Source organism: Grampus griseus, assembly GCF_964374135.1.
Source record: "Grampus griseus genome assembly, chromosome: 8".
Lineage (NCBI taxonomy): Eukaryota > Metazoa > Chordata > Mammalia > Artiodactyla > Delphinidae > Grampus > Grampus griseus.
Window position 1 is genome coordinate 102,498,042 of NC_139002.1, and position 13,444 is coordinate 102,511,485.

A 13,444-nucleotide genomic window follows, 5' to 3' on the forward strand; every position below is an offset into this window, starting at 1 on the left:
CCACGGAGGGTCCCCGCCAAGGTGAGATTCCAGGCCTGTCCTACCCAAGCCCCGGCGCCTTCACCACCACGCGGGATGTTCGAACACCCAAACCCAACAGCGGGATCCGGGAACGCTGTTCCCGGGGGTCTCTCCCGAAGCCGACCCAAACGGCCAACCGCCCCCCGCCCCCAGGCTGCGACCCCCGAGCCCGACGCTCGGGCGAAGGACCAGGGCTCTCTGCCGCCGGGGAAGGGCGAATTGCCTTGGCCACACTACCCGCAGAGCGAGAAAGGAAGCGGCCAGCGACCCCAGCGACCCCGCCAATACCGCAGCCTGGCGAACCACCGCTGCAGACGGCGGACGCGGCCTTGGGCTCCCATAAACCACGGCTACAGTAAAACCCCACCCTGCTCTTTGAAGGGCATCAATTTAAACCTATCAGAGCAAAGTGTCTGCAACTCACCGCCCAATTGAAATTTTTTAAAATCTGAAGGCGGTTCCGTCATGGAGTCCGTCAGCCCAATGGGAGAGGTGGAAATTTCCAGAAAGAACAGGACCAATGGGCGCGGCCAGCGCGGCCACGATTGGCGGACCAAACGACCAATCACTGTCGCAGAGGTCTGCCCTTCCCTCCAATCATAGAGCTTGTGTTGGGCGGAGCTTTTAGGGGAACGCCCAATCCCGAGATGCGGGGGAGGCAGGGTTCTCCATATTGTCCAATGAGAGAGAAGCAAAGATGATGGGCTAGACTTCAAGCCAATAGTAGAAAAGCTCAGAAAGACGCCTGGAGGAGCGCGACCAGTGAGCCAGAGAGGAAGGGGCGGGATTTGGGGGTCCCGGCAGCTTCTAGTAGGTTCCAGAAGGCGGCGCGTGCGGTTGGGAACGCGGAGCGGACGGAGTCTATTCAACTGGGTTCCGGGCCGGGCTATGGAGCAGGTGAAGGGGGAGGGGCGGGCTAAGGCCCGGGGCCGTTCGATGAGCCGCTGAGGCCAGGCCGCGGGTGGAGGAGCGGGGCGGGAGCCCGATTGGGGCGGCCGGGGCGGCCGGGGTGGGGGCCGGGGCCGCCGGAGCAGCTGAGGCGGCGAGGGCGTGAGGGCCGCGGCGGGCGGGCGGGGAGCGAGGGTTGGCTCTGGGGAGCGCGGGTTCGGCTCAGTGCCTGTCGCCACCCGACTCGGCGAGATGGGCTGGAAGACGTATTAGTTCGGCATAAGTCCGGTTCGCGGCGGGAAGAGGAGCCGCGGCCGGACTCCGGAGCTCTCTCGGGAAGTGGGTCCAGGCTGAGCAGGGGGATGGCGCCCTAGGCGCTGGGAGGGATGGAGGTGGGCGAGGGGCCTTGCGAAAGGCAGGAGGGATCGGGTCAACCTCTGGAAGTTCGTCATCTGAAAGGGGGATCAGAGATTGCGGACGAAGAGACTACCCAGGACTTGGCACAGTTAACTTGGAGGAATTCGGGGAGCGGGGACGGGAATACACTGGAAGTAGCTGATGGACTTAGTAGCCAGAAGTAGGGAAAATCCTACTTCTCTGCATCTGAAAAGGCCGGGATGGAAGAGTGTTTAGTGAAGGTATGACGAGCAGCAGGCCGACTTCTTTTCATGATGCAGGAAAGGGGAGGGTGCAGCAAAAGTCCTTGGAATGAATTTCATCCCTACCAGTGTTTTTACAAACGTATGTGAGGCCCCTCCCCCTCCTCGTTTTTCTTTCTGTGTGCGTGCGATTCAAGAGTAACAGGACTGATACTTACAAAACTTCGGTTTCAAATTGCAGAAGGAGGAATTAGTGCTTAGAAAATTTAGAATATACAGATAAGCAGTAAGTTATTTAACTCCTCTCGGCATTGTTGGGGGGCCGAGTTTGAAGCTGCTGCTAGTTGCTTTCAGTGACTTAATTGTACCCTCTGTGGCCTGAGAGTTGTGAAAAGCCCAGTAAGGTTTTATTCAATTGGAAGCTGTTATTAGTCTGTAAAGATTGACTGGGGGGAGTGGGGGGACAGCTCGGGTGTTCAGGTGTGATCTACAAAGTCGAACCTTTTGCCTTAGTATAGGTATTACTCTTTTAGCCAAACCTGGGGCCTCTTCGCTAAATTTTTAAAAATTAGAGTGGAAACGGAGAGGTTAATAAACATTTTGAGCTCTTGTGATAATTAAATTGTATCTGGGATTCATTAGGCTGTGATATAGACAAGAGACAGAGGGCTGATGTGAGAAACACATTGCTGTGTTAAATTCAAGAAAAGCTCTCATCCCGCCATTATCAAAAGAGGAAAAAAATTTTTCTTAATCGCAATTGCCCATTGTAGAAGTGTAGGTACAGGTAGACTGTGAGTGACTAAACTCAGGGACTGCACGTTTACCATGCCTGTTGTACAAATGGCCTGGCATTTTACTCCAGGTGTGTTAGAACCTACTGTCTTGCCCCCATTCAATATGTAGCTTTTTTTAAAATTATTATTCTGAGATCCGTGTTTCAGTTTTAGGAAATATTCCTAAAGTTGGACAAATTTGAGTGTCCAAAATTGTGTTTTTTAAACTAAGCACCTTTCAAATAAATCTCATAGTGATAAACTTTTAAAATTTGACCCAATACAGATATACAACTGTATAACATGTCAGAACAACTTACTGTATTATACATACCACATGCTGACATTTTCTATTCCATTTGATGTTTTAAAGTGCTGGTTGTGTATGAACTTGATTTCCTGACCTACTGCAGGTAGGTGCCCAGTTTGGAAGATGTTCTGTAGGATAGGCAAGAACTTCACCTAGCTGTTCTCAGCTGCCGCGTGGTATTGAGTTTTTAAACTTTTTGCCTTCTGGCCAGCGTCTTGGTAGTTTCTTTTCCTTTTTTCTCATAGAGCTTGTCTCTCTAAGATCTCTGGTTGGTGGAGGTTCCGAATTGGTGTGCCTCAAGGTTTCAAAGTCATTTCTCATAACAGAACTCTTTCTTGCATCAGTACACTGGGTCATGGGCAGATGATAGGTACCAAGAAAGAATGACTTTGTGTCTTGAGGGACACAGCTTAGTCTCTCCAAGTGTGTATGCATTTGAGGGATGACCCTCCCCTCTTGTAGGGCTTCCTGGTTAGGAGAAGCCCTTTAATTAGGATCCTGTTCTGATAGGGCCAGGGTCACTTTATTAAACGTTTTGATGCGTTCCTGCTGTTTTCATTCCAGATATTTGAGAGGATAGTGGATTGAACCACAAATAGTGTTTCTTTATTCTTCTTCATTCTTTTAGTAGCATATTAATACTTAAGCATGACAAAAACTTTTTTCCTAGCTTTCCTTTACCCGTTAAGGAACAGACTAGTAATCTATCGTGTTGTGACATGTTACCACATCTGTAAGTGGAAACAGATTGTTCTTTGATCATAGGTGAGCGTCTTGATGCTCCTGGAGCCGGCAGGTTGCTGAAGCATGTATCAGTGCAAGCTCAGTCCACTTCCTTCTTGGTTGCCTCTTCCTGTGAGGAGTAACTCGGCCTGTGTCCAGTTTATCATTCGAACTGTGGAACTCCATGGCAAATGAATTTGTTTTTCCACAAAAGGAACTCATGAGTATGTTCTAGAGTGGCTTCATCAGCTCAAAGTAGAGACTTTTGGAAGAGTGGCTGGAGTTCTCACTGATCCACAGGGGAGCCAGCAAAGAACAGTGTCAGGCCGCTTCTTCCTGGTTATTTTTTCCTTGCTGGTTCCCAAAGGTGTGGGAAATGTAAATTAATGAATCTGTGATTTCTCTTTTCTGATCCATAAAGTAACCTGTTTGTCAATAGCTGCGGAAAGGAATGAGTATCCCCTAAGAAATTGGGACTAAAGAGACATTTTATGGAGAGAAACTATATTGGTTCCTTTTCTTCTCAGGTAAATGAACTCAAAGAAAAGGGCAACAAGGCCCTGAGTGCTGGCAACATCGATGACGCGTTGCAGTGCTACTCGGAAGCCATTAAGTTAGACCCCCAGAACCACGTGCTCTACAGCAATCGTTCCGCAGCCTATGCCAAGAAAGGAGACTACCAGAAGGCTTACGAGGACGGCTGCAGAACCGTGGACCTGAAGCCTGACTGGGGCAAGGTAAGCTGTGTGCGCGCTGGGGCTCCTCAGGTGCCCAGAAACGCCTTTGGGGGGCAGTTCTTAAATACCAGCCCTCCTGGCTTGCCTAGTTGCCTATCCCGAGAGACTCATAGTTGATTATTCCCCTCCCCCCAGTATTCTTCCTACCTGTTTGAGATTGTTTCTCAGAGTGGTGGCATGTTTCATCAAATCTGAGGTACCATTGGTTAAGACATGTCTTATTTTTTGTACTGCTAGGAAGGAAAACACGACCCAAAATTCTGACAACACTTAGGGTCGAAAGATGAACTGGGAGGGGGCAGGTGTGCACCTTAGATATTAGGCTGTGTTCTACAGGGTCGATGATACACCATTGCTGTATCCTGCTCCTCTTTCTGTTTTTTCTTAGGCCTTCACGTGAATACCCATTTTGTTTCATGAAATGTAAAATAGATTTTTTTGAGTTCATCTTAGTAATTTACCGCTAGGTGTCTTTCATTTTGGTATTTTTCTTTGCTGGTTTAAGGGCTATTCTCGAAAAGCAGCAGCTCTTGAGTTCTTAAACCGATTTGAAGAAGCCAAGCAAACCTATGAGGAGGGTTTAAAACATGAAGCAAACAACCCTCAGCTCAAAGAAGGGTTACAGAATATGGAGGCCCGGTTGGCAGGTAGGCAGGCACCACGTATACTGCTCTTCTCCTTTTATTTACTATTATTTTTTAATTGGGATTAACTTGGAGGCTCCCCCATCCCCCAGTGTTGGTCTAGTAGGCTGTGTGGGCATAGTAACTGACTCCTAGTGATGTGCTTTCCTTTGTTTGAAACAGAGAGGAAATTCATGAACCCTTTCAACATGCCTAATCTATACCAGAAGTTGGAGAGTGATCCCAGGACAAAGATTCTGCTCGCTGATCCTACCTACCGGGAAATGATAGAGCAGCTGCGGAACAAGCCCTCCGACCTGGGCACGTAAGTCAAGGCGGCACCGTTTGTCTCTGGAAATGGACATGAACGTTGTGCTTTCTTCCTGGGATCCTGTGGCAGGCGGTTCCCTCGACCGGACTGCAGGGTTTCTCCCTTTGTTTTTTCTCCAAAGAGCAGTAGGAGTTTATTGTTTTGGTTACTGTTTATTTGTTTTTTTTTATTATTATTTGTATTTTTAGAAAGGGTCAGGGAGAGTATATATTAGAGTAATCTGGAGTGTTTGTTCTAACCCTCCTCTGCCTCTTCACTGCTCTCCTCCTATGCTGACCTAGCACCAACCCTATCCTTTCTTTACACATAGGACCCCCTCTCTCTGTTGGTATATTGGAGTGGAAACGCAAGGTTGAAAGGATGTCAGATCTAAAGAGGTCTCTCCAAACCTTGTACTGCTATCTGTGACTGTCTGAATCCCTCTGGCTCCTGAGATCAGACAAAGTGTATCTATAACTCATTTCTCTGTGTATCTGCTGGCCTCAAGAAATAAATTTGGTCTGTGTTACCTCATTTTATATGGATATTTGAAGGGTTGAGTATTCCCCATTTGTAACTTTTAGTACAGGATCTAGGAACCTTCTCATGGGTGAGAAGCTTTTATATACAGTAATCTGGGCTTTAGCAGTAAATGGGGTTTAAGATCAGTTGTGGAGAGGACTAAGTGCTGTTTTTTTGTTTTTTTAACCAATACTAGGAAATTGCAAGATCCCCGGATCATGACTACTCTCAGCGTCCTCCTTGGGGTCGATCTAGGTGGTATGGATGAAGAAGAGGAAGTTGTGACACCTCCACCGCCGCCTCCTCCCAGAAAGGAGACAAAACCAGAGCCAATGGAAGAAGATCTTCCAGAGAATAAGAAGCAGGTGTCTCGCTCTTTTTTTTTTTTTTTTTAGCACTGTTTACTATCATGAATTTAGAAGAAACAGCCAAGTCAATTAGAAATATGTGTGTCAGGTGGGACCATCTGTAGGCTTTCCTTGGCTGTGATTGTTTTTTGAATGCTCAGTATGTGCTAAAGTTACTGTTGTTAATTAAAATGGTCAGGGGACTTCCCTGGTGGTCCAGTGGGTAAGAGACTGTGCTCCCAGTGCAGGGGGCCTGGGTTCGATCCCTGGTGGGAACTAGATCCTGCTTGCATGCTGCAACTTAAGAGTTTGCATGCCACAACTAAGAATCCACGTGCCGCAACTAAGACCCAGTGCAGCTGAAATAAATAAATAGTAAATATTTTTAAAATAAAATAGTATATTAAAAGGTCCACGTAACAAGCGGTTTCATAGGAATCGTGTATCTCAAAGTCTTGAGGCAGTGGAAGCTACTAGTCCATAGTCCCACGGCCGCTGTGGTTCTGGCAATGTGGAAGTCAGCCAGGGCCAGCCAGTAAAGTTGTGTGTGGTCCTTGTCCTTGCGGAGATCCGGAAGAATGCTGTCTATCATTCCTTATGCTTCTGTTTCCTTGTTGGACGTGGTGTGTAGTTGAAAGTTGTCTGTGTTGCTAAGTGAACAACTTTCAGTCTTCCAGAGCAGGAGGCATGTGCCTGAACGATTTTATTTCCCCTCTTATAAATGGGAACAGCAGATTGTTGCCAAATTTAGTACCTTTAAATGGGTAAGCGTTGGTTGTTCATGGTGCCTCAAAGCTGGAAAAAGGCCCTATAACGTGGGTGGTAGTGAGCTCTGCCGAAGACTCCTGCCGCCAGGACGGCCCCTTCTGCTCCTCACGCTCTCTGCGGGTGTTGCCTGACAGCTAAGACCTCGAGACAGCATGCGACAGAAACCGAACTTGCTCAGCCTCTCAGAATCAAACCTAGCACAGAACTATGTTGTCCTCTCTGAAGTTCTTTCAAGCTGAAGGGATTTCCTCTCCCCTGAAGAAGCCCTCACTTGCTGAGAAAGATCCAGGAGAGTAGGTGGGATAGGGGGAGTTTCAGAGGAAGCAGAGATGAAAGTTTATAATTTTTCATTCTAACAGCTGATACTTCACTGTGGGTGTGGAGAACCTGCTTCTGTAGCCTTGTTAGTTGTGTATGCTGCGTAGTACCTGTGACGTCACAGGCCCTTGCTCTCTTTGCCGTCTGGTTAGATGTGCTCAGCACTGACTTCTCCCACACCTCATCTAGGCACTGAAAGAAAAAGAGCTGGGGAATGAAGCCTATAAGAAGAAAGACTTTGACACAGCCTTGAAACACTATGACAGAGCCAAGGACCTGGACCCCACCAACATGACTTACATAACCAACCAAGCAGGTGAGACCCAGGACACAGGTGCAGGAGTTGTTACGTGGTCCTGGGGGTGAGGCATGGGCTGACTCTTCCTTTTTGACCCTCCTGCCTGGCAGCCGTGTACTTCGAAAAGGGCGACTATGGTAAATGCCGGGAGCTTTGTGAGAAGGCCATTGAAGTGGGGCGAGAAAACCGAGAAGACTACCGACAGATTGCCAAGTACGCTTGACCTGGGAATGCCTTGAGCGGTGTGGAGGGTTCCGTGTCTGCATGGAGAGGGGGCTGCTGGCTGCACAGCATACTGTGTTAGCCGTGGGCTGGAAAGGAGGCTGCAGGATCCTAGACGGAAGGTGTTGGAAGGGCGTGGTGCCTGGGGCAGTGATGTGGGCCTTGTGTCTAGTTGGTTGCAGATGGTTTTTTCTCTGCAGGGGCTGACCTTGTCTGTGTTCTGCCCTTAGCAAATTCTTTTTTCTCTTGTCTTTGTCAGAGCTTACGCTCGAATTGGCAACTCCTATTTCAAAGAAGAAAAGTACAAGGATGCCATCCATTTCTACAACAAGTCTCTGGCAGAGCACCGAACCCCAGATGTGCTCAAGAAATGCCAACAGGTGGGTAGGGGATATGGGATGTTTTGCTACTTTTTGTTTTATTTGTTGTAGTCATTACTATTTAATGACAAATCTGTTGTCTTTGGTCATTGTATATGATGCTGCGCCTGTCACTTAATGATGACAACACGTAGGGAATAACTCAGTTTTTCTGCTGTGCCTTTTTTGTCGGCCAAGGTTTCCACCATAAATTCGTTGATGTTGAGGGTCAGTGCTCTGACAGTGTTGTGGTTGTTATTGTAATTTAAGTTTTTTCTTACCTTATACAACCAAATTATGTAGGGGAGTGATTTTATTCACAGAAAGATTAGGCAGAAAATTGAACTGTCAATACATATATCATTTTCATATAGGTCATATCTTCGTACCAAGTATACATCAATACCGTTCATTCTGCTTCATAGTACGTACACCTTGATGATGAGGAATATAAAATTTTTTTTTTGAATTGCGGTAAAGTTGGTTTACAAAATTGTACTTCAGTTGTACAACATAGTGATTCAAAATTTTTATAGATTATATTTTATTTAAAGATATTATAAAATATCGGTTATTTTCTTTTCTTTTTTTTTTTTTTTTTTGTGGTATGCGGGCCTCTCACTGCTGTGGCCTCTCCTGTTGCGGAGCACAGGCTCCGGACGCGCAGGCTCAGCGGCCATGGCTCATGGGCCCAGCCGCTCCGCGGCACTTGGGATCTTCCTGGACCAGGGCACGAACCCGTGTCCCCTGCATTGGCAGGCAGACAACCACTGTGCCACCAGGGAAGCCCCCTGGTTATATCCTTTATGCTGTACAATATATGTTTGTAGCTTACTTAAGCTATACATAGTTTGTAAGGAATATAAAATTATTAAACCAAAAGTTAAATCTTGCTACTGTGAAAATTGAAATTCTAATCAGACTTTTTATTAGCCCAATGTTTATGAGAGTTTAAATGACTGTTCCAAGAATTAATAATTTTTTTAGGCAGAGAAAATCCTGAAAGAGCAAGAGCGGCTGGCCTACATAAACCCTGACCTGGCCTTGGAGGAAAAGAACAAAGGCAATGAATGTTTTCAGAAAGGTACCTACAGCTCAGATGATGGAACTTTTGGATAAGAGCAGTGTAGATGGTGCTTTCTGTGCCTTGGCTGACTGTGGGGTAGATGCGCTCTGGTGGTGTGCTTTATTTTATTTTTTAAGTTTGTCTTTTCCATGTTCAGGGGACTATCCCCAGGCCATGAAGCATTATACAGAAGCCATCAAACGGAACCCAAAAGATGCCAAATTGTACAGCAATCGAGCTGCCTGCTACACCAAACTTCTGGAGTTCCAGCTGGCACTCAAGGTGAGGCTCTGGGAATGCAGAGCAGCTGTTAACGTAACCTGTGCATGAGGAATGTGTTTTCCTCTTTCCATGTTTTCATCAGCATCAGCTTGATGTTCTTATTTTGATCATAGATTCAAGGTGGTGATGTACATGTGAAATTTGTAAAAATACAGGGCCTGTGTCTACCCTGTCCTGGCCTGTGGATTTATTCGTGGTTGGGAGTATTGGGGAAAGTAGATCCTTTTCCCTCCTCTTTGTCCTTCCTTACATTTTTTGTTGTTTACCTTCTTAACATTTTAAGTGTGTGGTTGAGTGGCATCAAGTACATCCACATTGTTGTGCAGCCGTCACCAACATCCATCTCCAGAACTTTTTCATCTTCCCAAATGGAAACTGCGTTTTCTGAACACTAACGCCCCAGCCCCTGGCAACCACTGTTGTATTTTCTGTCTCTCTGAATTTGATCGCTCTAGGGACCTCCTGTAAGTGGAATCATACAGTATTGGACCTTTTGTGTCTAGCTTATGTCACTTAGCATAATGTCTTCAAGATTCACGTTGTAGCATGTGTCACACTTCCTTTTTCATGGCTGAATAATACTCCATTGTGTAGACCACCTTTTGTTTATCCATCCATCCATGGACATTGGTTGTTCTACCTTTTGGCTGTTCTGGACAATGCTGCTGTGAACATGGGTGTACAGATACCTGTTTGAGTCCCTGGTTTCAATTCTTTCAAGTATTTTATGCAACAGTGGAAGTACTACAGTTCTGTGTTTAATTTTTTTGAGGAACTGCCTTAACTTCCACAGCAGCTTTACCATTCTTTTCTTCCATACTCCAGTTAGATAGATCTGCTGTTGTCAGTAACATCAAGTATGGTCAGATATGATAATGTTCAATACTGAAGGAGTTACTCTCCACAGCTCTCTTGAACATGAGCTACTCTGTGCCTCTTGGTGATGTTTAAACTGTCCTCTGGGAGATAAACCTGGACTATCTTGTGGGAACTAGACAAAATGTTACCTATCTAGACACATCAGTACCTGAGTCCATGATGGTTTTGTTTGATGCCACTATCTTCTCAGTCCATCTGGCCTAGAGACATCACTGCTGCTGGTGGGACTGCACAAGGGGAATGTCAAAAGCAAGTTGGTTTGCAAAGCAAAGAATAACATTGTTAGTCACCTGAGAGGTGGAACAGGACTTTGCCAATCTGCAAATGGGAGGAAAGAATGAGTAGAATTGCTTCCAGTCTTAGAGCTTCTTGGTTGGGCCTCAGCGCACACACTACACTGCATAGCATTCTTTTCTCCGTAATTTTATGTTTTGAAGATATTTCGGACAAAAATACACAGAATACCTATGTTTTCCGCCTTTTCTTCAACCATAAGCATCGATGCTTTTGGCGAACCATTTGTGAAAGGAAATGATACATTTTGGCACTTGACCTCTGAATTCCTGAGCATACATCTCCTGAAGTGACTCTCCCTGTCCAGTCACAATATTATTAGCCACCTAATAATAGCAAAACTCAGGCTATAATGTCATCTGCTGTATGTCTATGTTCAGATTTCCTTAGTTGTCTAAAAATAAAGTTTTAAAGTTGGCAATATCAAGGTCCATTCGTTTCATCTGGTGGTCATGTCCTCTAGTTTCTCAAACTAGAAGTTTCCCTACCTTTTCGGTTTTGGGGCGGGGCGGGGGGTGTTCCTTTTTTTTTTTTTTTTTTTTAATCATAACATTAGCCTTTTGAAGAGTCCCAGCCCCCTTATATGAGATGGTCCATGATATGGATTTGTTATCCCTTCTAGTTCTGCTTTCCTTACTTCTCTACTCTCCTTTTGCTGGGCCTGCTGTTAAATTACCAAGCTGCCAGGAACAACAGAAGCACTAGAGGGAGGAGGGATAAATTGGGAGGTTGGGATTGACATATACACACTACTATGTATAAAATAGATAAGTAATAAGGACCTACTGTATAGCACAGGGAACTCCACTCAGTACTCTGTAATGGCTTTGTGGGAAAAGAATCTAAAGAAGAGTGGATATCTGTATATATAATAACGGATCTACTTTGCTGTACACGTGTATAGCACCTGTAAATCAACTATACTCCAATAAAAATTTGTAAAACATAGAACAGGGCTTCCCTGGTGGCGCAGCGGTTGAGAGTCCGCCTGCCGATGCAGGGGACACGGGTTCGTGCCCCGGTCCGGGAAGATCCCACATGCCTCAGAGAGTCGGGGCCCGTGAGCCATGGCCGCTGAGCCTGCACGTCCGGAGCCTGTGCTCCGTAACCGGAGAGGCCACAACAGTGAGAGGCCCGTGTACCGCAAAGAAAAAAAAAAAAGAGAGAGAAGCATTAGAACAAAAGCAGAATGTTCTGTAATGGCCCTGGGTGAACAGTTAGATTTGTAATTCCAAGTGATCAGTCTGCCCTAGGGTAGCTCCTCTAAAGGAATGAGCCTAATTCTTTTTTGCCTTTCCTTCCTAGGACTGTGAGGAATGCATCCAGCTAGAACCGACCTTCAGTAAGTGCCTTTCTGTGCTATTTCTCTGTCCCCTGACTGGCCAGAGGGTTGAGAGAAGGAGAGAGCATATTCTTTGCCTGTGTGTCTTTCGGGTTTGTAACATTTAGGAGCTAGTGTCAGGCTGAGGAACAACGGTGTTCAGATGAAGAGTTGAAAGAGCAGCTTTCAGAAGTGTCTTTTAGGTGATGCCTCACCTCTCCCTTTCTGTCTGTAGTCAAGGGTTATACACGGAAAGCAGCTGCCTTGGAAGCGATGAAAGACTACACCAAAGCCATGGATGTCTACCAGAAGGCACTCGACCTGGACTCCAACTGTAAGGTGGGGCTCCTCTGGCCTTCAGTGAGCTCTCCCCTGCCTCCATGTGTCTGATTCTTCCCTCTCGCCTGTTTCTCTGTATGTCTGTCTTCCCCTCAGTTACCTCTGTTATCTTGGACCTGCTGCAGCAGTGAGCCAGGTAGTGCTAACACCCTCCACTTTTGGCTTTGCCGGAATGCAGGAGGCCGCAGATGGTTACCAGCGCTGCATGATGGCCCAGTACAACCGACATGACAGCCCCGAAGATGTGAAGCGGCGGGCCATGGCCGACCCTGAGGTGCAGCAGATAATGAGTGACCCGGCCATGCGGCTCATCCTGGAACAGATGCAGAAGGACCCCCAGGCGCTCAGCGAGTGAGTCAGGTTGGGGGCAGATGGCCTTCGAGGGAAAAGGTGGACAAAAGCATTGAGAATGCACAACGTTGGCAGCAGTGTGATCTGAGTGGAATATTTATAGTGTAATTCTTACTTGCAGGGTTGGCAGTTGATGGTGAGCTGGAAGGATTTCATTTATATATGTTAGTGGCGATGGCTTAAGTGGTTAGTTGGAAAGACCAGTTTTTCTGGGAGAATGGTCTCAGCTTAAACCTGTGTCCTTGGACTCCTTTGCAGCAGGACTGGTCAGGTTCCGAACAGTGGCAGAGGAGGCCCGTGTGGGTCCCCCTGGGCAGTCTCTGCCAGGACTCCCTTACCACCTCTTGTTGGTTGGTGGTGTCCAGGGGGATTTGTGTTGGTTGGGGCTTGCTCTGCGAGCAAGTAAGAATTTTTATAGGTTGTCTCATTTCAAATAACTTTGCCTCTTGTTTGTCAGACACTTAAAGAATCCTGTGATAGCGCAGAAGATCCAGAAATTGATGGATGTGGGTCTGATCGCAATTCGGTGATGACTTGCTCATCGTGCCCCTTCCCTTCGCCCTCACGTGGAAAGAGGAGCTGGGACCGCGGCAAGCAGCACGGAGCAGAAGGGAGAGAAGGGGAAACAAGTGAACAACGTATCTATATATTTATACAGACGTACGAGGAAGATTCAGAGACTTGTACTCGCGTATTCGTGCAGCCGCTGCCTCTGGGCCCTCCCAGCACACGCATGGTCTCCTTCCCCTGCCCCCAGTCGCTGTCTCAGCTGCTCTCCCATAGTTGGTTATTTTTTATTTGGGGCAGTGGGCTTGTAAGGGGAGGGGAGGGTGTTCTTCCCAACCTCAGGTCCCAACTGTCTTCATGTTGTTAACTCCACGTCCTCTTCTCCAATAAAACAAGCCAGTCAGGCGTGGTTATACACTGCTATGTCCCTGAGTGATTTTTTTGCCAAAAAGCTTTGAAGCAGATGTCCTGTAGGAGTCACAGCCTGGATTGGGAGAGTTGAGTGCGAACTGAACACTGGGAACCAGGCCGGCATGCTCTCTTCCTTCCTGAAGGGTGGGATGGGTGTGAGCTTGGCTGGGTTC

The 13,444-nt window shown here is 46.9% G+C and overlaps 1 protein-coding gene across 1 annotated transcript; it reads left to right on the plus strand.

Moving 5' to 3' along the window:
* Nucleotides 1-825: 825 nt before the first annotated feature.
* STIP1 (stress induced phosphoprotein 1) lies at nucleotides 826-13,275 on the plus strand. Its single transcript, XM_082659094.1, has 14 exons — nucleotides 826-918; nucleotides 3,845-4,054; nucleotides 4,560-4,701; nucleotides 4,861-5,002; nucleotides 5,706-5,874; nucleotides 7,132-7,258; nucleotides 7,351-7,453; nucleotides 7,722-7,842; nucleotides 8,809-8,905; nucleotides 9,045-9,169; nucleotides 11,648-11,684; nucleotides 11,899-12,002; nucleotides 12,181-12,353; nucleotides 12,811-13,275. The coding sequence occupies exons 1-14, from the start codon at nucleotides 910-912 to the stop codon at nucleotides 12,881-12,883; spliced, it is 1,632 nt and encodes a 543-aa protein (XP_082515220.1). The 5' UTR covers nucleotides 826-909; the 3' UTR covers nucleotides 12,884-13,275.
* Nucleotides 13,276-13,444: the final 169 nt, after the last annotated feature.